Below are 27,143 nucleotides of genomic sequence, written 5' to 3'. Positions count from 1 at the left end.
AGGCTTTATTTGGGATTGAATATGAGTCAAACCTTCGTGTGAAAGCATAATTACAACGAAAGAGGCACTTTTAAGATTTACCGTAGTTTCGGTTTTGGGCACGTTAATTTTGAACGGGATTGCATGGGGCAAGACATGCTAGATTCAAAATATATGTGTGCGACCTGACAGGCAGGAGAGTAATGGTGAATCGCTCCTCAAGCGTGCCTGTCAGGTCGCACTCGGGGATCGACACTTTTTGTCTGCCATGACGGCAACGCGCAGGAGCTGCAGCAGCTAACGTGAGTTGTTCAAAAACCTTCTTTTTCATAAACTCTGTGTACACAAACAATGTTCTCAATGCTCGTGTTCATGAGTAGAGACCCTGGTGATGCTACAAGCAAAGTTTCATGTTGTGTCGAGCCTTCTTACTGTTCTAAAAATATAGATTTTGATGCTAGCATGTCTTGCCCCATGCACTCCCGTTCAAAATTAACGTGCCCAAAACCGAAACTACGGTAAATCTTAAAAGTGCCTCTTTCGTCGTAATTATGCTTTCACACGAAGGTTTGACTCATATTCAATCCCAAATAAAGCCTCGGTTGCTTTTTGGCGAGAGTTTCGCTTTAAGGCCACCAAAGCCTATATGACGTTCGTAAGAGTTCGAAACTTGTGGTCCCAAGAGCAGAAGTGTCTAAAGGCAACAACAGTGAGAAACGTGTGGAATGCCAACACTCCCAGAGGAGATAAAACCCTGTTTACTTCCATCCCTGCTAATACACAGGCTTCCTCTCATCTGTTTATGGGAAATATATGATACATGGTGAACATTTTGTGTGAACATGAACACATTAGTGACTCCAGCCGCACTGTGACATGCAGGGCGAAGAAGAAAGAAGAAACAATAAAAAGATAGAGAAAGAGAGGGAGAGATGTATGTAGGGGAGGGAGGGAGGAGAGGAGGGAGAGGAGGGGGGCTGTTAGTGGGGTTGTTAGTGGGTGATGGAGAGACCAGAGGAGGAGAAGGTGGATGGATGGAGGGAGGGAGGGAGGAGGGAGGGAGGAATGGGAGGTGGAAGAGGGGGGGCTTGACGATAAGAGAAAAATTCAGACCGGTCAAAGTTTCCTTTTTGCCAATCGTGCTCCTGATAAAGACAGCGCCTGCTCCGGAGCTGATAGAGGGGCTATCTCTCTCCCTTACTCTCTCTCCCACCTCCTCCGTCCCCCTCCCCCACCCCTGCCTTGCTCACCCAGCAGTTAGTTTGTGAGGAGGAGAGAAGGAAGAAAAAACGAAGGGGCACTATCAGTGCAGCATCATGGTGCTACCATCAACCAGCCACGGCGCAGCAATTAATATCGCTCCAATTACTGTTAAAGGGACAAGGCTGGGACAGGACGATAATGAACACATCCTCTCTTCCCCACCAGAGGAATTAAAACGCACATGCACGTGCACGCGCGCACACACAGACACACACACTCACACACACACACATAAACACTTGTGAACGTACACACACACGCTCGACTCTGGGTAGACACACATGCACAAACGTACATTAAACGTGTGCAGCTTGAAAAGGAAATAATGCAAGATACTGTGGTAATCTTCTTGCATTGTTTAACTCATTGAAGACAACAGACAGAGAGAAATAAATAACCAAACAAACCTCGATAAGAGAGGAAATAAATAATAAAAGTATGGCGATTTACTTCTTATCTTCTAGTGTGTGTGTGTGTGTGTGTGTGTGTGTGTGTGTTTGTAGTGTCTTGAATACATTTTCTCCCAGTCTGTCACATTCACATCTCATGTTTAGGGGAACAGTAGGACAACACGGCAGACCCTCAAAGACACTCTGAAGAGACAAGACAGAACAACACACCGAACATCTCCAAGAGACACGGACATAGCCACATAGGGCTGATCCACTAAGTAAGCCTGGGCAATTAACATTGTTAGCAAAAAGGAGATAGTTTCACATGTATGCATTAAATGCAAAGCAATGGAAAGCCTATGAGAATTTCGTAAAAAACCTGATAATGGAACGAGCTATGAATGACACACAACCAGCCAATTATTTAACAGACTAATCCTACGTCTGCTCTCCCACTGGCTCATTTCAACAGCCTATCAAAACCGTGGGTGCTACGAGTGACACAAAAACAGCCCATCATTTACCAGGTGTATAGTTTGGTGTAGGATCGCCATGTGACTGACAACAACAGGTGAGTGTAGAGTGAGGCGTTACTATGAATCCCATTGCAGTGCAGACCAACTCTACTCCGCCTGTAAGACTATTACGTCACACACTGGCTGTGATAATGTCGGCGTTCTTTCGCTGCTGGAGTGTCTCCGGGCTCCCTAGGTAGAGCAAACAGACCGGCTCTGGCTGCTGCTGCTCTGCCACCCGGCCTGTTTACACTTGCCTATGAGCCCAGAGACACTGCAGTTGCAACAACCATAGTGGTTGGCTCAACCATCGGGGCGTTGTGTTAGCTTAAAAAATTATGACCTGTGTGCCTTGATAGGTTAAATTCAACTTTTTCACCTCTTATCCAAGAGGCTTCTTCAGTTCTGACTAACTGGACAGTAGTCACAGGTTTTTAAACTCTGTGTAGGAGTTTGTTAGAACTGAAGCGGCATCTTGGATGAGAGATTCAAAAAACTGAAACAAGTCCAATTGCAATAGCACTTTATTTGGTTTAGAAAAGTATGGTTCAGGTTATAATGCACACTTTCACAACATTTAGCACGTTGCCTGGAGAATGCACTCCCATGTACCTGGAAAAAAGTTTATACAATCCCTTGTGTAAAACCAAATAATGGAATGATTTGATGCCCTCTGAATTAAATTCACGGTTCACTTTCATTTTGCTTCATTACAATTAGTTCCAAATACTAAATGAATATGTTTGTTGTCTGAAGAGAATCCTTGTGAGCATACTGACCTGGACCCCTCCATGGTAACACCTCTTCCTCTTCTGTCCCTTCCTCTTGCTCCTCTCTGCTGCTGTGTGTTAAACCTTGCTCCGCCTCATCCGCCTCTTCATTATCAGGGCCTCCTTGAGAGTCCTGCATCCTGGGCTCTGCATATACAACACAAACAGTTACATTTAGAAAACATAAAAAAATATATCAGCTCCAGGCAGCTTCAGTCCGAAGCTTCAGCATTGGCCTTCGAAACAGGCTTCCTCATTGTTTAAAATCTGTGTGTCTTAGTGTGTGTATGTGTCTGTGTATCATATGTTCGTCTGGGCTGTGGCTGTTCCTGTCCCTTGATCAAAGGCAGTTCTGAAATGACTGTCTAAGCTGTGTAACACTACACCTCGCCATGCAGAGATGTAACCTTTGACTCTTATTACAATTCTGGAGAATCAAAGAGTCACCAGAAACAATGTCTTAACATTCTCCCTTTAGTTTGGTCTTTTTGTAAGCTCTTTCTTTCCGTCTTCCAACAGTTTGCCGTTTCTTCCTTGTCAGTGAATGTAGGCAGATCTAACTGTGCTCGTCTTCTCCTCCAGTTTTTTATTCTGCTCTAACTTTCAATCTGCTCCCCCTCCATCCCCTTGGCCTGTCACCTTCAGCAGAAACTGAGGCTGTCTGTGTTCCTCTAATCAGCATTGATACCCCTGCTATTGATCAAGCTGATTACACAGCCTCCTGCTTGCTGATTAAAGAGATCTGTATGTGGTCCTGCACATGGCTGGACTGTGTGTATGTGTGTGTGAATCTGAATGTCTGGATGTGTGCGTGTGTGTGTATGTGCGCGCATGTGTGTGTGCGTGTGTGTGTGTGTGTGTGCGTGCGTGTGCGTGTGTGTGTAATTATCCAGCATGCATATATGTGAACCCTGAACTTTGCCTGTGCAGCTCGGTGTGCATATCATCACACCGTTGGGTCCCTCCCTATTAGCGAGGCTCATGATTACTTAGATTAGATTAATAGTTACATCACAGCACCTAAGGCTATCTGAGCTAAGATCTCGGTCTTGTTCTGGTCTTGCATCATCTTTGGGCCAAGGGTTAGGGTGAGTCAAAGCTGACTGCATGGAAGCGGATCACAAACACATTATTAACCTCTATAAAAAATGTCACCGTAGTTACAACAAAATAACTATTTTGAACTATTTAAAACACTGAGAATTGTTTCTGAATGCACTTGAATAAATCATTTAATTCTAGTACTTACTTCTGGCTGTTGGGTATTATGGATATGATGTTTAAAAGTACCTCCACAAACTAACTTGTTGCAGAATGGAAAAGCACTTTGTCAGAGATTTTCTGTATCAAAACAATGAGTGTAAATGGTGAATAGTTATCAGGTATTATGTGTGAAAATACAAAATTTAGCCCAAGCAGCCACTACTTTTTTTCACACAAAAACAATAACTGCTGGACCACTGCCGACCAATCTGCCCCAAAACTAGGAGAAGAAGAACCAATAATGTCCGCTGATTAAGTCACGGGATCCACTCGACAAATACGTTACAGAAATAAAAAACAAAACAAAAAGAAAAGCTAATGGCGGATGGATAAAAACACACCTTGAGCATGAGCCAGGCAGCTAGACAGAAAATGTTTAAACCGCTTGCAACAGCAATTTCTTTAGTTATAAATCTTTTATTTGACTGACTGTTCTACACTGGAGGTTCAGTCAGGTTCGTTGCCAAGTCTACTTACAGATAATGACATCTTTTGAAACATGGAACTTTTTCGTATACCTTAAATATATCACCCTTCTGTTGAACTCCTATCTCAAAACATCATTTAGGTTGTTTACAGCATATAACAACTGATCGAATGTGATGGAAGTTAAATGATCACTTTGTCTGTATATAATATGCAAGTTGCCAGAGCTGTAAGGTTCTGGAATTGCTTGGAAATGTAAAGAGTGCTTGAATTTACTTTTGAAAATATGCACGAACCAAAAGTTTAAGTTATACAATTACATAATTACTGAATTTAGTTTGAAGACTGAATCAGAAATTTAAAAAACCTAGTGCATGTTTTTTGTTCAAATAAATTATATTGTTTTTCTTGTAAATATCTTCCGCTTGGAAAAAAGTTAATGTGAAGCCCTGATCCCCCAAATGGCACACTGTATTCTTGGAAAATTAGCCCATTTCTTGGTAGGCCAAAGTAATTAATAGCTACCTTTTTGCTATGGGTTTCGGCTCCAGCAGTAGGGATATTAGGTCGTCAAGTGTTGTTGTATGTGTTGGCTGATAAGCAGAGAAATGTAAAAGACATAGCACAACTACATATGTGGAACTGGAAAAACAAGAAACTGGTGCCAGAACCTCAATAAAAAAGGGAAAACATTTTATTGAAAGCATTCAAAAGCATTTCCTAGTATACTGTTAAGGTTAGGGTGGTATGAATTTTGTGTAATTGATATAGCCAAGTAGGTTAAGACTAAGGAATAATATGAAGAGATTTACTACTTTTGTTTGTTCTGTGTTAGGCTAAATATGCACAAAAAACTATGCTGTAAAGGAAAACACATCAGAAGATGTGATGAAAATGTTAGGTTTGGTAAAACAGAGATTATTAAATAAACTCAACCTACTCTCCGTATGTCTTCTGTCCTTTATTCAAATCCCTGTCCTCCTCCTCCTAACTTTTGCTCTTCTCTTCACTTCCTCCTTCTCAGCTCCTCTTTTGTGCTCCCCCCCCCTCCTCATCCCATCCCGTCTTCAGCCTCCACCCCGATAACACCTGGGCTGTCTGCACAAAGCCTGTGTTTACCCTTGCATTCCCGCTACGATAAACAGCGATAGGGCCCGATCGATACGGGCCATAAACGTCCCGCAGCCACGTGACACCCTCACACTCGGCTCTTATTAATGTAACAGTTGAGAGATTGGATCTGCATCGTCAAATAAATCAACACACACACAAAAAGAAAAGCAGATGCACATATACACACACACACCATCCATCTTCATGTCACGTCCACCTTTCAACCTCATCCACACACAAACACTCATACACAGCAACAAACTGTACACACACAAAAGCAAGCAGACATACGTGAACATGCACACAGACACACACCTCCCCCGTGCTTAAACAGTGCCATTATTTTCAGCTATAAATCACATTGAATGGCACATTGATTTTATCCTGCAGGGGCTGAAGCGAGGGAGGGGAGCTGGAGACACAGTTATTGCGTTTAATATTATCAATATTATCTCCCATATCATCTCAGACAGGGAGGCAGGTATCAGGAGGAGTCGACAGACACTTTTCTGCCAAATCCCCTCCTCCCTCTCCACCACCTTCCCTCCCCCCCATAGCGAGACAGTCTCCATCAATCTGATAAGATGAACCTCCCCTGTCACACCTGCAGGGCAAAGTCACCCAACAATCTTGCCTCCTAACTTCTAAAAAGCTCTATACATGTCTCTTTCTCATCTTTCAGATTTTAATAATGCCTTTTGTGTTTCAAGTATTTTCTTTACATACGTACCTGGTCAACAACCGTGATGCTACAGTCTCTCTATTGGTCAGTTTGGTGGTACAGATAAAGCTCACAGGAACTGGATAAAACCAAACCCTGGAACTTCAGGTCTTTGACCTCACACATACCAAATACAGATGGCGGGACATTCAGCATTGCATTCATTCAGCCACAGTTCTGCTGCACGCTGACAAGCATTCTGGCAAATTTCACAGCCCAATACACAATCAACGTAGTGACGCACATGCTATAGAATAAGTGAGAATAAAATACATTTTGGATCACACAATAAGTAAGAAAGTTATTGTGCATCTGTGCCGTCAAATAGAAATAATGACTAAAACAAGCCTATTAGCAGTGCTGCTAATGGAGCTAAAACAGCTCCATTGGAAAAAAGAAAAAAAAGGTTGTTTTTAACCTGCTATACTGAGAAAGCTAAGAAAACAAATGACAACAGTACAACTGAAGGAACAAACAGCAACTTACGGCAACTCTGAAGAGACACACATTCGCTCTCAAATTAGGGGCCTTTTTTAATCATGATGTCATGATGGTACAGGCATCGGTCTATTGGCTGAACCCTATTAGACAGGGCCCCAGATGTTATAGTCTAAGGCCTCCACATTACCGCTGTAAATAAATCCTCCGTTGATTACTTTTTTGATGTACCATTTTAAGGTTTCCTCTATTCAAAAAGAACTAGTGTAGTGCCCGTAAGAAAAGTGTATTCCTATAAAAAAGTGGGAGGTTAAGGAGCTTTTTCATGGATGGCCAAATGAGGCTTTTTTGAAGGTGGGACGTCAGGGATATTTAGGTTTGTTGTGAAATCCGATATTCCAGGGTATAATTGGCCATTTTTGACTATGGAGAAGAGAGGAGAGGAGAGGAGAGGAGAGGAGAGGAGAGGAGAAGAGAGGAGAAGAGAGGAGAGGAGAAGTAAAGACTCGGCTAGTAGTCACAAAAGAAACATAAAATCCGAGTAGAAAAGTTAGATTTTTTTACTGTGAAAACCACAAATATGTTTAACAAACCTTTTTTTTTTTTTTTACTTATAATGCAAATATAAACTGTTGTTTGCCAAATTTGTGCATACATTTTAAACATTTACGAAGTTATATGCAACTGTTTACATTTAAATGCAGGCAATGCTCAGGTCTGCCTGTGCTCCTTCCAGCTGAATGGAGAGCTGCACTGCCTGCTCCACATTCACTGACCGTCGTTGCCTTGTCAATCATCCGCCTACGTCCCTCCCACAACTTACTGTTCCTCAACAACCAAACTTGCTGCTTGGACACTTTTGTGACAAAAGCCCGTTTTTACCGTTTCTTCTGCACCAGACACAAAGCAAACGTGACGGCAATGTTCGCGAAAAAGGTGGGCCGTGTAGCTAGCGGCTAGCAGCTAGCGGCTAGCTGCTAGCTACACACGAACATCCACAGATTCCGATTCCACTTTGTTGTCCGCGCATTTCCGGATCTCCTCAGACCCGAACAGACTCGGTCCGGACTCGTTTAGTCTCATTAATCCACAGCAGTCAGTTTAGATGCATAGAACAGAACAGAACGGGACCGAACCGCCAGCAAAATCCCGGTCCAGCTCGCGCCACTGCAGGTAGAAAAATCTGCTTGTTTCTTCAGGTATGTCGTGGGCTTGAGCTCTGCAGTGATTGGCTCTGGTGCGCACATGGCCACGGTGTGCAGTGATTGGCTCTGGTGCGCACGTGACTGTGGTGGCTCTGGTGGACAATGCTCGTGGAATTTGTAAAGCATTTATGAAATAATTTATTCAAGGTATCATTGCAGTCCAAACAAATGCTTAGATGCACACCACTGAACCACGCAGCAGCCATGTTGAAAGTCTCAGGTCAGTGTGATCCTGATCCGCAGAGATATTTGACTAACAGAAACACACACACACACACACACACAGACAGGCAGAGATTCCTTGCTTTTATAGAGAGATGTCCAAAGTGAACGTCATATAACATGTGAAAAAAAAATCACAGAGATAGAGAAAGAGAGATCATTACAACAAATGGTTAACATTTTTTACACAAAAAAGAAATATCTTCATGTCTGATGTTTGCCAAATGGACAAATGGGCCCAAATAAATAGTTAGAAATGTTTCTTAAGTGACTACTAGGAACTTTCAGTTTTTGTTGATTCTGGCAGCATCTTTTGACAAAAGCTGTACGAGATCAGCGCCTGCTTTTGCAAAGATCTTTGCTAGCACGCGCCGCTGGGGCTTGCATTTGTTTTGTCATATGTGATCAGACCTGGGCACACACATTAATAATAACTATATAAAAATAGAAGTTTTGTTTGCTGTTCCAGGTCATCTCTAATAACTAGAGGAATCACAAGACTGTTTCATTAATGCTTCCAACAGTTTCACCTGACACAACAAGTGTCAGAATGGGCCCTTTTTCTTTTACAGCAATGCCATGACAATTTGACAATATTTTCAAGAAAAGATACATCTTAATGTATTGTGCGATTTTGCTACTTAGCTCAGCCCGGACCTTTTACATTTACATTTACATGTACTCAAGTAACAATTTCATGATATATTTACTTTCACTCATATGACTTTTGGGCATTTTAAAACATACATGAAACAAAGAGAAACTGAAAATGTTCACACTGGAAAGGCTGTAATAGCAATAGAAAATATGTGTTATTCTTCATTGATTCATCATTTTATCAGTTGCTCTGTTCAAAATGTTCTGTTAACTGACACATGGACCAATTTACTCATCATTTCAACACCATTGCAAACACTCAGTCCATCATGATGATACCGGAAGAGATTATGACCTCTGTCATTTGTCACTTCATGCATCACACACACTTATTCTATCCCCACTGATCAGATTCTAAAGGGGAAAAAAATGTTGGTTTGCAAAAAACATTCTGATTGGTCCAAATGAGGGTACAACGATTAGAGGTCAAAAGGAGGTAACATACTCACTAATCAGCCCAGAAGGGGATTTTATCAGGTTTCCTGTGATGCGAGTATGATTGCCTTGTTATGAAAAAAGAACCTTCACATGTTTGTGCACGTCGCTGCAACTGTCAAGAAATTCTGAGAAGACAGAGCAAAAAAACACACCACAATAGAGAGAGACGTACTCAACAGATGTTCAAGTCTCCCTCAATAAAGTTGTCTGTGTGCACATGTGTGTGTCAATCCACTGTATCAGCATTAATACACTGGCTCTCTCTGTCAGTGGGTCCTGTTACTGGGAGAATGTGTTTTTCTTGCTAAAGTTATCAGACCAGTTATCGCCAGCATCTGTCTGTGTGAGTGTGTGTGTGTCTCTCTCTCTCTCTCTCTCTCTCCCTCTCTCTCTTTTCCAGATGGTGGATAAGAGGCCTTGCCTTTATTAGCCAGAGCTGGCCAGATAAAGACCTGGTATTGATCCCAGGTTGAAAGAGCAGGTTCGTCAAACATGGCAGATTTACAGAGAACTGATAATGGCAGCACTGGGCCACCGAGGAACCCAAGCAGAGGAGGTGGAGAGAGGAGAGGAGAGGAGAGGAGAGGAGAGGAGAGGAGAGGAGAGGAGAGGAGAGGAGAGGAGAGGAGAGGAGAGGGAGATAGAGAAGAGAAGAGAAGAGAAGAGAAGAGAAGAGAAGAGAAGAGAAGAGAAGAGAAGAGAAGAGAAGAGAAGAGAAGAGGAGAGGAGAGGAGAGGAGAGGAGAGGAGAGGAGAGGAGAGGAGAGGAGAGGAGAAGTAAAGACTCGGCTAGTAGGCCTGACTTGGTCGCAGTAACTTTTCCTCATGAAATTTGTTATTTTTTCTGTTTAATTTGTCAAAGACATTAACTGCAACAGCACTATAGTGGAAGGCAGCAAAGACATTGTGACTTAAAGTTTTTTGGCTGAAATCAGATCACATAATCATCAAATGCGGTAGCCACCAGGCTTTTGCTGCCAGACACAGATGCTGTTTTTCAGGCGGAAATGTGACGAAAAGTCAGTTGGACAGACAGGGTGAAGGCCCTTTTTTCCTCATATAAGGGGCTTAAGACACTATTTGCTACCACTTTACTGTAGTTTGGTCTTGCAACTTTACTTTGTGGGCTGAAGTGTAGGACGTTTCATACACCGTCTTACCTCTGTTGCAGCTCTGTTACTACCTCCAGTGGCAGATCAGAGGCGGAACAAAACTATACCCCTATTTCGCTTCTGTAACTTTCATACAGATGGCTAGGACGTATATTGCTGCAAGAGTCACGCCTTGAAAAGGCAGTGTGAAAGGGGCTAGAGAGAGAGAGAGGAGTAAATCAACAGAATGATGGGGAGGGGTGTTGTCTGTGTGCTGGGGTGGTCAGTCTGCCTGACTTTTCTCATCTTCTCCTTCTTATACAATCTAATACACACGTAACCCAGTCCTCACCTCCAGAACACACACACACACACATACACACACATACACTATAGCTAATCTCTAATCTCGTCTCGATTAGCACCTGACAGAATTTCCATGGGTTTATCAAACCAAGCCAACCAACAGACTCTTATCACTTCCAGCCCCAAAATTTCACAAGAGCAGGAATTTTTGAGATTAAAAAAACACAGCTAGTGAAATCTTGAATAAGTCAAAAGAATATGACTGAAAACTCTGCTATCACACGGTACAAGGGGGAGGCTTGGGATAAGAGGTGCATGAGGGAGCAGATTCACTGGAGCCAAGATTGAACCTGCAGAATTTCTATTTCTTTTATTCCTTTAGACACAATGGAGATCAAAAGGGCGATACATGTGGAAGGCTGCAACCTCATAATGGCTCCTCAGTGTTTTTTAGGTGTCTCTGGGTAACGTTAAATATTTCCCAACTGATAACAGGAAGACATCAGTTGATGAAAGAAAGACTTCAAGTCTTGATGAGGAGATAAATGTGGTAATAACACTAGCAATACTGTCACATTCATTTAGCTAGAGGTGCTTAGTGTTGCATGTTGTCAGAGCATGGTTGCCATCATAGTCACTGTGGTAAAGTGTATTAAAACTGAAAACAAAAACGCCATTTTGACGTTTTCCCGATTTTTTATACAAAAGCTTGGGTCATATTTGGTCAGTTTATCCCACAACCAAAAACATTTCTCATAGGGACAATTCTCCTAGTGACAGTTCCAGTGAAAACTGTTCTCATTAAAGATCTGTGGATCTGATAATTCAGCAAAATTTATTTCTACACTCTACCTCTGCATCAAGACTACAGACTATGCCACAAACAGACATGAATGGTTAGCTGATAATGAAAAGAATAACTAGCTATAATTTTTCAATGATAATAATCTAAGTGAATTTGCTTGCAGAAAAAATGCCAAAAATTCACTGGACCCAGTTATGGCTGTACTCGTGGTAAACCAATGATCTTGGCATTACAAAAAAAGTAATGTGTGGCATTTCATAGACCAAATGATTAATTCAATAATCAAGAGAATACTTGGTAGAATTGTCAATAATTGAATTAATGGTTGGGAAATCACATTTAGTAAAAAATGCAAAAGCTTGTGGACTATCCCATTTCCCAGTCACCAGTCACATTTTAGAATAAGTTATCTCTTTATGCTGAACCAGTTTTAAACAAATGCTGGATATTGCCATTGGTAATAATGAATGAATTCCAATTTATTTCAAATATAAGAATTTGCTTGGATATGAAAGAGACTCAGCAGGTACTAATGCTGTAAATTGTACAAGGAATCATCTAACCCAGTGTATTATACAGAAATATTATACTTTTATGGAGTTAGCATCGACATGTTAACAATGCTGTAGTCAAAGAACATGAACGTAATGAGACATAGGCCTATATATTCCAACAAAGGAAAATACGAAAAAAACTCTTCTTTTAAATAACATTCACAGCACGCCGTGAGCGAGCGCCTGGTGGCCAGGTCTGCCATGGGGCCCGGCCGGGCACAGCCCGAAATAGTAACGTGGCACTTCTCCCTCCCCCATCCCGTGGACCCACCATCCGCAGGAGAAACCGCTGGGGTCGGGTGCGCTGCCACATGGGTGGCAGTGGTGGTGGCGGGCCTCGACAGCCCAGACCTGGGCGGCAGAGGCTGGCTCTGGGGACGTGGGATGTCACCTCTCTTGGGGGGAAGGAGCCAGAGCTGGTGCGGGAGGTTGAGCGTTACCGGTTGGATCTGGTGGGGCTTGCCTCCACGCACAGCATCGGCTCTGGATCCAAACTCCTGGAAAGGGGCTGGACACTATTCTTCTCCGGAGTTGCCAAAGGTGTGAGGCGCCGGGCGGGTGTGGGGATACTCACAAGTCCCCGGCTGAGCGCCGCCGTGTTGGAGTTTACCCTGGTGGACGAGAGGGTCGCCTCCCTACGCCTAAGGGCTGGGGGGAAAACTCTGACTGTTGTCTGTGCGTACGCACCGAACGGCAGTTTGGAGTATGCGGCCTTCTTGGAGGTCCTGGCTGGGGCCCTGCAAGGGGCCCCAGTGGGGGACTCCGTGGTCTTACTGGGGGACTTCAACGCGCATGCCGGCAATGACGGAGATACCTGGAGAGGCGTGATTGGGAGGAACGGCCTCCCCGATCTGAACCCGAGTGGTGTTCTATTATTAGACTTCTGTGCTAGTCACAATCTGTCTATAATGAACTCCATGTTCGAACACAAGGAAGCTCATAAGTGTACGTGGTACCAGAGCACCCTAGGTCGAAGGTCAATGATCGATTTTGTGATCGTATCATCTGATCTTCGACCGTGTGTCTTGGACACTCGGGTGAAGAGAGGGGCAGAGCTGTCAACTGATCACCACCTGGTGGTGAGTTGGTTTCAGTGGCAGGGGAAATCCCTGGACAGACCTGGTAAGCCCAAACGAGTAATGCGGGTAAGCTGGGAACGTCTGGGGGAGGCCCCTGTGCGAGAAGCCTTCAACTCCCACCTCCGAAGGAGCTTCTCTAGCATCCCTGTGGAGGCTGGGGATATCGAACCTGAATGGACGATGTTCAAAGCTTCCATTGTTGAAGCTGCAGCTGTGTCCTGTGGCCATAGGGTCTTAGGTGCCTCAAGGGGCGGCAACCCTCGGACACCGTGGTGGACACCGGTGGTCAGGGAAGCCATCCGACTGAAGAAGGAGTCCTTCAGGGACATGTTGTCCCGGGGGACTCCTGAGGCAGTTTTGGGGCACCGATGGGCCCGAAGGGCGGCAGCCGCAGCTGAGGCAGATGCAAAGCAGCGGGTGTGGGAGGAGTTCGGCGAGGCCATGGAGAAGGACTTTCGGGCGGCGCCAAAGCGCTTCTGGAAAACTGTCCGCCACCTCAGGAGGGGGAAGCGGGGAACCATCCAAGCTGTGTACAGCGGGGATGGGACCTTGTTGACTTCGACTGAGGGGGTCATAGGGCGGTGGAAGGAGTGGTGACCTCCTGAATCCCACTCAGCCACCCTCTGTAATGGAGACAGAGCTGGAGGATGATGGGGTATCGTCGCCGATTTCCCTGGGTGAAGTCACTGTGGTAGTCAAACAACTCCACAGTGGCAAAGCCCCAGGGATCGATGAGATACCACCAGAAATGCTGAAGGCTCTGGGTGTTGAGGGGCTGTCTTGGTTGACACGCCTCTTCAACATTGCGTGGGGGTCGGGATCGGTGCCGAAGGAGTGGCAAACAGGTGTGGTGGTCCCTCTCTTTCAGAAAGGGGACCAGAGGGTGTGTGCCAATTACAGAGGTATCACACTACTCAGCCTGCCTGGGAAAGTCTACTCCAAGGTGCTGGAAAGGAGGGTCCGGCCGATTGTCAAACCTCAGATTGAAGAGGAACAATGCGGATTCCGTCCTGGTCGTGGAACAACGGACCAGCTCTTTACTCTGGCAGGGGTCTTGGAGGGGGCCTGGGAGTACAATCTCCCAGTCCACATGTGTTTTGTGGATCTGGAGAAGGCGTACGACTGGGTCCCCCGAGATGTTCTGTGGGATGTGCTGCGGGAGTATGGGGTGAGGGGGTCCCTTCTCAGGGCCATCCAATCCCTATATTCTCAAAGCGAGAGCTGTGTGCGTATACTCGGAAGTAAGTCGGACTTGTTCCAAGAGGGTGTTGGCCTCCGCCAGGGCTGTGCCTTGTCCCCAATCCTGTTTGTGATTTACATGGACAGGATTTCGAGGCACAGTCGTGGTATGGAGGGGTTACAGGTCGGTGACCTTAAGATCGCATCACTGCTTTTTGCGGTGTTTTTGTGGTCTTAATGGCATCATCGGCTGTACATCTACAACGCGCATTGGATCAGTTCGCAGCTGAGTGTGAAGCGGCAGGGATGAGGATCAGCACCTCTAAATCTGAGGCTATGGTTCTCAGTAGGAAACCGGTGGATTGCCTACTCCAGGTGGGGAATGTGTCCTTGCCCCAAGTGAAGGAGTTCAAGTACCTCAGGGTTTTGTTCACGAGTGAGGGGATGATGGGGGGTGAGATTGACCGGAGAGTCGGAGCAGCGGGTGCAGTGTTGCATGAGCTTCACTGCACGGTTGTGACGAAAAGGGAGCTGAGTCGAAATGCAAAGCTCTCGATCTACTGGTCAATCTTCGTCCCTACCCTCACCTATGGTCATGAGCGATGGGTCATGACCGAAAGAATGAGATCGCGGGTACAAGCGGCCAAAATGGGTTTTCTTCGCAGGGTGGCTGGGGTCTCCCTTAGAGATAGGGTAAGAAGCTCAGCCATCCGGGAGGGACTCGGAGTAGAGCAGCTGCTCCTCTGCGTGGAAAGGAGCCAGTTGAGGTGGTTCGGGCATCTGATGAGGATGCCACCAGGGCGCCTTCCTAGGGAGGTGTTCCTGGCACGTCCAACTGGGAGGAGACCTAGGGGTAGACCCAGGACCAGGTGGAGGGATTATATCTCTTCTCTGGCCTGGGAGCGCCTGGGGATTCCCCAGTCAGAGTTAGCCAATGTGGCCGGGGAAAGGGATGTCTGGGACTCGCTACTGAAGCTGCTGCCCCCGCGACCCGATTCTGGATAAGCGGTTGACAATGGATGGATGGATGGATGGAGCACGGCGTGTGTAAAAAGTGTAAAACCTTAATGACACCAAAATCTGGTACAGACTCTCCTTATTACATGACTGTTTTGATAAATAAATAAAGATAATGCTTTTTACGATCTACTATCCAAACAAAAATCTACTTGCATTTGTGTTTTGGCGGGTATTAATTTCAGACCATTAAAAATTCATTTACAGGAAAAGATATATATCAAATATATCAAAACATCGACCTTCAGGAACAGACAGGAGGCCTACAACTACCCCTCAATTCCTTATTTAGATTCTTTTTACAATTGATTGTTGTCTCTGACTCTAGGAATCTAAATCTAAATAGTAATTTTGGCATTCTTCCTTGTCTCACCTTCATTGTACAGTGGTGTGTATGGCAGGGGGCTGGAGCTGTCACCTTCTGCTGAATCATCTGGGTCTGAGGCTCCTCCATCCTCTCCTGACAGGCTGAGGTTGTCTGGTGCGTTTTCCTCACCACCATCGAGATCACCGAGGGAACCTGCAGGAGAAAGAGTTGTACTTATATCAGTTAGGTCCACTGTATTCTGCTCCCCTAAGGATAACTTAGATTCCAATGACATTTGAATAAAGAAAAAAGGAAAATGAAGAATATAATGATTTAATACATTTAATATACATTTACATTTAATAATAACGGGAGAAAAAAAGAGTTTAATAAAGTAGAAAATAGCTGAACTGAAATTAACCAACTTGATCAGGTGGTCTCGACACATCACACACGGATGCTAAGAACTGCCAAAAAATCAGCCTCGATAAAGTACAGAAGTCACAAAATCACAGAAGAATACAGTCTAGTATTGTATCTTCTGCAGACCTCAAGTCTATCAGGTCTGCAGAAGGAGACGGATTTGAGTTTAATCATCTTCCTGTGGGCCTTAAATCTAACCAGAGTGGTACATAGGAGGTGAAAAACAAAAGAAAGTGAGATTGTTAAACAAGCTACTTATGATTGTATGCACTGTAGAAGGGAGGAAAAATACCCTAAACACTCTGATCCATTTTTCTAACTGGACTCATTCAAAAAAAGGTTTCAAGAATTGGACACGCTGAACGGTCTAATCCAGAAGATTAATAGCACGAAGCCAAGGGGGACCTTAAAGCCAAATTACAGTATACCTAAAATTGTAGCTAAAAGAGTGATTAGTGTAGGGCTGATCTGTATCAATTACAGTTTCGTAATCCCTGCTGACCATAGTAATTATACAGTACTTTTGATCTATTTTAGCCTGTTTGAAGATTACATCCCCAAAAAATGGAGTCAGTTAATATGGCTTTAATGTGACTTTTTAAATTGCTTCATTAATAATACTCCTATAAGATGAATACAGCAGGCTGCTTTAATGGCACATTAAGAGCTCTGAATATTGGAATACACTGTCATATTTACTGGCTGTTTTCTGTATCTAAAGAATTAGTTACAGTTATAAGTGTTTCATGGTTTGCAGATTATAAAAGGCACTTTCTATTACATTCATCTAAATCAGATGACATCCTTCATTCTCAGTTCTTGGGAGAATAGCATGGTATAATTATTAATTCAGGCTACCATTTCTTTTAAGAGGATTAGTGCTAGAGTGAAGCACAAATGGTTAATATGGCACAGACCGCCGAGGGAGAAAACAACTCACATACATAATAATGATGCATTGGAAAGTCATGGAGGGTGGGCACAATGTTTTTAAATAACTAAATCGGAGTGAAATTGATACGGAGAGAAAATCAGGTTTTTTCCCCGCTTTTCACCCCCAATCCAGACAGGTTGTAAATTAATTTTCATTAGGTTGTGTTGAACGAACCAAGGGATTGTTTCGGAGCTAAAGCCGTGACTGGGGGCGTATATATTTACAATACTGGAACAAAAGGAGTCTATAATCTATACAAAGCACACAACAATACCCATAATAAAGAAGCTTGTAGAAAAAGGGAGAGGCAATTTTTCTAATTCTGTTAATTTCACTTCCAAAGCAATTAAAAGCAGGCAGAGATAATGCTGGGAAACAATCGTCGGCTGACAAAGTGTTTCTGTCTTTGTAAATGAAACATCTTTAGGCTAATTTCAACTTCCACGCCTGCATGGTTCACTCTAATTTCAGATAAAATTAACACAGCTAGATTTGGACCTTAACAAAAAAAGAGCAGAGGAGAAGGAGACGATCGATCCTGTACACAATATTTTAAGAATGATTTCGCCTGAGCTTTGCCAGATCTAATTTTCTGTATCTATAAGGACATTTTCATACAATTAATTTTCCTTTAATCATAATTGTACAAAGGGACTTCTCTGTATAAAATTCCAATTATATTTCCTGTTTAAAATGTAAGTTTGAATTATGATTTCTTTCCTCATTACCGCTCTGGTTTAATGAATCAATCGCTGCATCACTGCTTTCAGACATCAAATGGTGCGGAAAAGTTTCAGCTCCACTTTCTCCCCTCTTTCATCCAAGGAGAAATATTCTCTCTTTCCACTTCTCTTCCTTTCGCGGATAGTTGGCAGAAAGGATAGCGGGGCCCATGTGATAAGTGCAGCACATTCTACTTCATTTACCATTTTAAAAGTTAAAGCCTTATTAATTGTTACAGCACGATATCCACAGGAAAAATGAACTGAACTTATTGAAGAGATGGAGCAATAATAAAAAGACATAGCCCGCATTCATATCTCTGTAGGAGGGACATCAATTAAGTTGAGACTTATCCAACAGCACCACTGAACTTTCTAGGTTATGAACTAAAGGAGTATCTTGCCCATGAAAAAAGCCTAAAGCTTACATTTACTTTAATTTCCAAACTTCACGACTTACTTCACGGGCAAATAACACTTAAAATACTGAGAGATTAAATTCAGGAAATGGTTAATTTAGCTTCATGGGCAGAGACGGATGTTGGTGATGGATTTTCTCTACAATACACAAACCTTTATGGAGTTATTCATAGACAGAGACACATAAACATATTATCACACATGTGTTGGTATGTTTTCAGTGACTTATTCTGTACCAGCACTGTGTGCAAGTAGTTCATGATAGTAAAAAATACATAATTTCCTGTGTGTTTGTTCTTTTGCTAGGGTATCGAAATAGCGTCGTTATTTTTGACTTGTATTGAATATACACGTTTAAAATTCTGATATAGTGAAAACCTTCACATATAGATGATAGATGGCTGGCCTTGAAATAAAATTCAAGCTCATGTCCATGTCCATGAAAACTCCAAGCACCCAGATGAGGCGAGACAGATGTGGCAGTGCAGGACCACTTGAGCTCCAGCACAGAGACCGCAGCTGTCTGTCTCAGAGGCGCGAGGAGAGGAAGAACAAAGTGCTGCAGCTGATGAAGGCACCAAAGATACTGCTTTATTAACTCTCCGTCCACATCAAACCTGCAGCTCGCAGCTCGCTGATTAAACACAGAGACAACACACATCAAACCTGCATGCTCAACAAGCCTGATTAAACAGACGCAAGCCTTGCCGCTCTTACGCTAATAACCAGCTGCACAAAAAATATATTAGACCTGGGGGGGGGGGGGCACTTGTATCAGAGAATCACAGACTTGTGAAGAGAAGCATTAAAAGAGGATATTTAAAAAAAGAAAGGATGAGTAAATGGGAAGGAGAAGAGGATGTGCTAGCTCTCGAGAGAAACTAAGGTACCTGACACAGAGTCATGCGTTGGAGAGGGACCACTTATTGATCAGAGTGAGGAGAACTACCCACTGCTGAGGAAATACTTTTAATCAACATTGCACTTTAAACATTTCGTCAGTGCTGCATTGGCTCTTATCACAGCTTCATGGCCACCGTTCCCTACCATCAACCCTCACACAATAAGAACTATCCACACAGCCCATGATATTGATCCATTATATTCAGCTTCAATAAAAATCAGCTTTTTCTCCTCAGCCTTTAGGATCTGGACCACACATTGATTACTCTGGGGATGACAAACTCAAGCAAAGCAATAGATTTTTTCGACAGATCTAAAATCCCTGAGACTTATTGACTGTTCCACACATCTTCACATCTAATGTGATGATGATAAAGTTCCCAGATTGCAGTGGGGTGCGACAGGTGAAACGTAATGGTTGTCTGTGTGAGGGTAAGGCTGAGTTTTTAAGGCCTGCACAGATCTATTTATTATTCTTAATATCACGGAATAATATATATATATATATATATATATATATATATATATATATATATATATATATATATATATATATATATATATATATATATATATATATATATATATATATATATATATATATATATATATATATATATATATATATATATATATATATATATACCCTCTCATTTTAGCGCCGTGCTGCATTAGGAGAATACTTGAAAAATAGTGTCATTACTGGTAGTAAAACTCAACTACATTATCAATTGAATATTAACAAATTTGGCTACTGACAGCATCAATTCAAATTCAACTTGCAGTCACCTGATATATTATAACTTCCAAATATTGTGTTGAAGTATTTTAATGTGATGATGGCAACGGCACAAAGAAGGGCCCAGATAATTTTTATGCATCACAGAGAAAGATTGTAACTTGCGGCCATGGTTTGCTGCCATGGCTGCAAGAAATAGAAAATGACAGTGTGGTGAAACAGTTGAATTGATGAAAGAAAGAATAATGGAGAAATACAAGGAAAAAGGCAAAACATAACTCAGGCACCAGTAAAAATATACTGTAAGGCTAATGATAATGCCTGATTACCCTGCAATGATAAAGGACTGAGCTGATGCACCTGAACGCAGCAGCATGAACATGGTGTAAACATGTAAAACAGTCCATGGTGTTTTAACAGCATGAATCAAGCTCGACGTTTTAAACATTACATACTGAAAAAACTGCAACATATCTAAGACCTTTAAAAGTCATTCGTTAACAGAACTTAGTCAAGACCTTTAAAGTTAAAAAAAAAATGAAGGCATTTTTTATACTTTTAGGACCCTTTTTCTCAGCTCTGTACAATGAAAAAAATCAGTTCTCTCAGTCTTTCTTTCATCCTTCATCTTTTTCCATTCCAACCTGCAGTCTCTCCTTTATATTCTTGCTTCTTCCTCTCTTTCTATCATTATCTCTCCATTCCTCATCCCCTCTTATCCTCCTCCCACACCACCACCACCTCTCTTTCTTTTTCTCCGTCCCCTTTCAATATCACTCATGCTCTCTCTCTATCCCTTATACTCCATCACCTTCCCTCCCTCTCCCTCTTTTTCTCCCTCCCTTCCATCCCCTTTTCTTTTTTTTTCTCTGAAAAAGCGTAGTGACTGGGAGCGTCACTCTGTGCGGATAGCTGGGAGCCGTTGGCGGTTATCGGCTCCTGCAGACTCTCTCTGCCGGTCTGATCTGTCTCCTCTTCATTAAGCAAATACGCCGACGTGGAAATGAAAACATAATAGCTATTTGATTTCCAGCGAGATATTTTGCATATTGGTTCGGAGCTGATAGCGGAATTTCATCAAGTCGTTTTTTTTCTCTCCTTCTCTCTTCCCTCCCTCTCCTGCCACCACCACCACCACTGCTACCCCCTCACCCCTCCTCCACCACCACCCCCCTCCTTCGCCTTCCCTCCATCCTCATGCTTTAAAAACTGAATTACTGAGCTGGGCCGGCTTTTACTGAGATTTCTTTACATTGCTGGGAAGAGAAAAAAAAGAGGGAGTGAGAGAAATCTGGTTCCCCAGGAAGACTGCTTAGCAGATTAAATATCCCCCATTTCCATCTTTTCTTCTTCCCTCTCCCTTTTTGATAATAAGAAAGAAAATTTAAAGAATTCACAGTGCTTTAGGTTGACTATACTAATCAGAGATAGGAGTGAGAAAATTAACTCCTTAATGAGCAGCGCCGTCTCCCTGATAAAGGTCCTGGGGTGACGGCGGCATGGGACACTGGCAGAACCTTGGTAGAGAGACTTAGAGACAGAGAAGGAAAGATAGACAGTGATGGAGCTGGCCAGCAGATGGAGGGCTAGAATGTAATCGAAACAGAAAGAGAGAGACTTGACACCATGCAGGGGTAACAATTAGTTTCCCTCTTCCTCCTCTAAGGAGATATTTGCTTCTAGGGCACGAGGAGGGCAGGTAGACAGATAGTGATACCGCCACTTTAGCGCCACAGTGCCTTGCATCAGCACTGGCCATGATGGATGGTCCAGTAGCGAGGTATCCTTCATGCCCCCCAGAGAGAAAAACTAGCCCTGGAGGAGAGGATCAGCAGCCTCTTCACAGCAGGCCTATCTGATAGTCCAGTGCCTCTCAGGAGGACTATTCAGCAGCCCGTCCACTGAAATAAATCTCCCTGCTGCTGCTTTCCATGTTGGAACACCATGTTGCTTCAGACCTGATAGCAGCCCCACCATGTTACAGCAGCAGCCCAATATGCCCGATGAATACTGTACACACTAACACATACACATACAGTGGACTAGACACACACACTTTTGTCAAACTGTTCTGTACTGGTGAAAGGGGTTATCATTTAGCAGCAAAAAACAATGTGATTTGTTGGAACTACGCCGAAATGTTACCAATAATCATTGTTTGTTCTCTCCATTCTTATTGTAAAAAAACTAAATAAAGTGGTAGTCTATCTATATATAGTTTCTGATTCCCCACCCTTTCTGTGACTCAGCTAAGCCCCCTAGCTGCTGAAGACACAATTCTTCAAAGAGTAGTTTTCTCAAAAGTCCCAGTAGCTTCCTATAACATTGTGTGCTAACAAGTATTTACATAATTCTCAAATTCTTTAAAAATGACAATATGCTAGTGCGTTTCACTTGAAATCAAAAGATTATGTTATTTCTAATCTTGTAAGACCAGGTAATGAAACCTAATAATCCATTTACCAATAATCATCTTTTTCTTCTTTTGACATCTATACAGGACAACCACTGTGATACAGTCACTGTTACTAAATAACCTTAATCATGCAATTGCTGTTTCTGTACTGGCAGTCCATAGTGACTGACTGAATGTAACTGTCTGGAAACACTGAATAACTGTACTGCATGCAATACCAATCAGTTACTTCATGGCCGATACTTAATCCACTTCTCAAGATTAATACCAATCCAGTGCACTGCATCAGTGCATCTCTAAATTTGTCAAATACTGTATATTAGCCTGGCTGCTTAAACTGAAAACAGATTAAAACATGTGTAGTTTATGTGTACCTGAGGGTTGAAAAGGCTAGGATTTAGTGAGAAAAGATGAATGACTTAACACTTCAAAGGCCTAGCCATCTAACTAACATCACTAATACCTACGAAAAACAAAGATCACTTCTGACTCTTCAAATGTTCATTTATCATTTCTAGTAAAACAAGGGCTGCCGAAGTTAACGTGATATAACACTGCAAATTCCTCTCAACACCTTAATTATTTTTGACCCGGATTAACGTTATGACCATTCATCCCGTAGTTGGTGATATCAGGCAGTTATTCTGCAGTAACTTTATGGATGGCAGCAGAAACAAACCTCCTTGAGCAGAAATTGATAAAGAAAAGGGTCTTTTGAACATTAAGTTGAGCTTCAAGGCCCTGCCAGATGGTTCTCTCTACAAGAACAAAGTTATAGCATTTACTGTCGATGTGAACTGAGTTACCACTGGAGTACATCCAGTCTCAAATATCACTTGCTGGCCAAGCACACAGCTTGATGCAGAGAGCCCTCCTCCCCACCGCCAAAGGCAGACCACGGTGGATACAGAGACGCCTGAACAACTGTACATGAAACCAACTTTCAACAGCGACAGCAAAATGTTTGGCTACAGCTTGCAGGCTGATAAACATTGTCTAGTTAACCGTTACATGTGTACAGCTGGACACTACACTGTGTTGGCATTACCAAAGAATGTTTCATCCAGGTCAATATGCCTATCTGCTGTTGTTTGTTGGGCTTGAGTTTGCCATGTTATGCTTTCAACATATTTTTGACAGTATCTGTCATAGTTTTGGATTGTTGCATAATAATGAACATACATCTGCATAAAGCAAGCAGATTTGTCCACTCCAATGTTGATAAGAGTGTTAAAAATGCAAAAAATATATTCAAATATATCTAAGGTATATTAAGAACAGATAAAAAAATAAATAAATGTGCGATTAATCGCGAGTTACCTATGGACAATCATGCGATTAATTGCAAGTAAAACACATTGAAAAACTTCAAACATAATTTGGCTTTTATAGAGCGTTTTGCTCTTTGAGAATACATGCTTTGAAATAATCTGACAAATGAGACCTGTCAATTGTATTAAGTACTCAATACAAAAATTGAGGTTTGCAGACAATTCCTTGCTGGAAATGTATGATGAAAACCCATTCTAGGTTGATGCTAGAACAGATGGGCCGGAAGGACAGGGGAGGGACATCCTCCTCTGTATTTTGCTGTGATTGGTTGTTACATAAGCTCATGAGTTAACAGTTTGAGTCAGGCATAGAGACTGTATACCATGTAAATTATGTGTAGTTTTACGTGCAGTTGGTTCTTATAACAAACAGCCATCAGTACCTCATTCCTGGTACTAATACAGGGGGATTGATCTTTTGTGGTAGTAGTTTTATTGTTTGAGGGTTGTTTGTGTTCCATAAAAAGAAAAAAAAATCTGAATAATGCCCTGGGTAAGGATAGAGCAGCAACCATGAACCACAGCAGCCCAGGTTTGTATTAGTCTTCTCAAGACTTAATGCTTTAGATACCTTTATTCATTTCTTACTGTTTTAAGGCATTATTTAAAGAAAGAGAGGGATTTGACAGGGTCTTAGTTCTGTCTGCCATCCTAGAGATTTTTCCAGCATGGTCGTGCCAAAAGCTCTCCTGAACTACATTTACATTTTATGTTTCACAAACAAGATCTTCTTGACAAGATGTAACTACACTGCATTTGACTAATCACACTACATACATTTGGTATAACATCACATGGGAAATGGAAAAAATTAATAGTTTGATCAGATTTACATCCTGGACATGAAAGTTGTTAGTTTTCCTTTAAAGAGTATGAGTCATTCCCTTCTGTTCTTATCATAATACACACATGTTCACTTTTCATTAGATTTTCAGAGGAACACACCACTCATTTTCACTGTATTCAAACTGTAGACTGCTGTTCCTCTGTGATGTATGTGGGAGTGAGGCGTCCTTGAGGAACATGAAAGACAGTCTGTTGGGCTGAGTGCGTCTGAAGTGCTGCCAGAGAAGAAACGGTTGTGAAATAGAATACCAGAGGAAAGACTTGATCCAACACATCACCAGGTTTCTCCACTCTGCATAGTATGCACGAAATATATGAGACGATTCAGTGGTATAGTGGCGAATGAAATGGTAAAACTTCATTTGAAACTGAAAAAAGTACATCTGTATAACCTTCACAGGCCAATCTTCAACATCAAATACATGTTATTTGCCAGTTGACTTTTATACAGTATTCATCATGTTGCTCATCCCTCACTCCAATGTGCAGTGCATAGAGTCCACAGTCCGTCATTACATGGAGACTGTGTATAAAAAACAGACGAGATGTTGATCACTTGACAGAGACACCACTTTGGTCAGGTGACAGTAACCCTTGACAACTATTATATTTCTCAAAGTTCTACTGTCAAAAATCTTGGTGTTACATTTAATTCTACATAAGACTGCATTTTACCACCTGCGCAACCTAGCTTAACTTAGGTCTCATCTGTCCATGGCTGATGCAGAGATCCTGATTAATGCCTTTGTTCGATAAAGACTGGAGTACTGCAGTGCCTTATTTTCAGAATGCCACAGCTTGAGTCTTAACATGAACAAGAACATTTTATTCATTTCAACTTAATTCTTTGAGTCTCAATCTCAATGAGTCTCTAACCGATGGTATTAGAATTCACATTGTCACATTGTCGTCTGATTTCTCTGACTTTTGTTTCTTGTTTTCTGTTCCCTCCTCCTGCTCATCTTCCTCCTACTTCCTTTTCATTCAGGATCCTTTCTGATGGAGCACAGGCCCTTAGGAACATCTACCTCTCCCGGCTCCTGCTGCCTCACAGGGGATCATCATACCCTGGGCTCTGCCGGATCATTGCTCTCCTCTATCTCCTTATATACTTCTGTAAATTTGATGCCTTCTCATGATGTTTTTTATTGCTAATTTTGTTTTATGGCCTGTCCTCTTCCAGGTCTCCATGGTGGAGAGGAGGTTGTGTGACTCGGGCACATATATTTTATATTAATTACTTGTATCAAATATTCTGTAAATTCAATTTGCGATTTTGCTGTTCTGTTCTGTACATGCAACATCTATTGCATGTCTTTCTGTCCTGGGAGAGGGATCCTCTCTCTGTGGCTCTACCTGAGGTTTCTTCCATCTGTCTATATTCCCCTGTTAAAAGGCTTTTTATTCTCAACATGGCAAGTTTTCCCTCAGTCGAATCGAGGGTCTAAGGACAGAGGATGTCGTTCACTTTACAGATTTTGAAGCTCACTGAGGCAATGTGATTGCAATTTTATAAATTTGATTTGATTTAATTCAATTCGATTAAATTTGATGAGAGGTTATTTCTTGTTAGTCCAATCTCTCATCCGACAATGATTTAGCCACTTGGAGCAACAACCAATGTTTGGGGCTTCAGGTTCAGCCAGTGGGTATCAGGTTATTGGAAATCCAGGCCACTTTCTCTTCCATATGCAGGTCATTGTTTACATTTTGCTTAGCAACTTGAGATGCAAGACTGGGGTTGAGCGACCCCATGACCAAGAAATTCTGATTCAAGGCCATACATACAAATAATGTCACACATGGTATGACCTCTTCAGGATTTGCAGCCACTAATCTGATTGAATGATACACAAAACGTACCTGTGTCTGCTTCACTTAACAGCTTATATGACCAACAGCCAATACAAAATGTTGGTTTTTGTCTTTTCATCAGACTGGTAATAGGATAAAAATGGGGTAAGAACAGGTGGTGTTTTAAAAAGCAGAGGAGAAGAAAAGAAGGGAGGACTTTGGAGGGAGGGATACAGAGAGCAGTTACCATGCAGCCTGAGCTGAGACCCTGGACTATTGAAGTCAGGCATGCAGACGAGAAAGCCAGCCGATAAGCCCAACTGATAAAAGATAGAAAATAGCAGCAGATTTGAACTTTCCCACCGTCCTAAGATCCACAGGGGGAGGAGGGGTTGATTCAGCTACTTATTGAATCCCTTCCTATCTACAACCCCTACCATCCGCCACCCCCTCTAAAAACCAACAGCCATGCAAGGCCAAAAGTGGAGCGTGGATACAAGGTTGACACACACACACGCGCACACACACACACACACACACAATTATCAGCATAATGGGAATTAAAAATATTAAAAGTTTAAATTCTCAAAGGGTTTCAGAAAGAGGTCAAAGAGATGTCCTGAAAAACTGGTTTCTGTAGACACACATTCTCAGAAACACGGGGTCATACAGTAGGCTATTTGAAGTCGAACCACCGTCACTCTATTCTTAAATCGGATCACAGACAGTGTTCCTTTCCATATCTCAACTATGTTGATATAGAGACTTGGCCTTGAGTAAAATGGTGAGAATTTTTACACACTCACAAAAACAAATACACATACACCCACACAGTTTGGTACAATACGGTCATTCTTGTCTCCATCATAGTTTTGG

General features: G+C 42.5%; 1 protein-coding gene across 2 annotated transcripts in view; it reads right to left on the bottom strand.

Annotated features, from left to right (window-relative positions):
- The window catches only part of zfpm1 (zinc finger protein, FOG family member 1), a 135,550-nt gene that overhangs the window by 64,187 nt on the left and 44,220 nt on the right, over positions 1–27,143 (bottom strand). The window contains exons 2-3 of one of the 2 annotated variants that reach the window (XM_030426568.1): positions 15,806–15,952; positions 2,929–3,066 (exon numbers count right to left, since the gene is read on the bottom strand). In XM_030426568.1, coding sequence (XP_030282428.1) covers positions 2,929–3,066; positions 15,806–15,952 — 285 coding nt within the window. The remainder of the gene's footprint in view (positions 1–2,928; positions 3,067–15,805; positions 15,953–27,143) is intronic. The other variant, XM_030426569.1, reaches the window with a different exon arrangement.

Source organism: Sparus aurata, chromosome 8, assembly GCF_900880675.1.
Source record: "Sparus aurata chromosome 8, fSpaAur1.1, whole genome shotgun sequence".
NCBI lineage: Eukaryota > Metazoa > Chordata > Actinopteri > Spariformes > Sparidae > Sparus > Sparus aurata.
The sequence above is the reverse complement of the archived record's forward strand: the minus strand, read 5'-3'. Positions and strand labels throughout refer to the sequence as shown.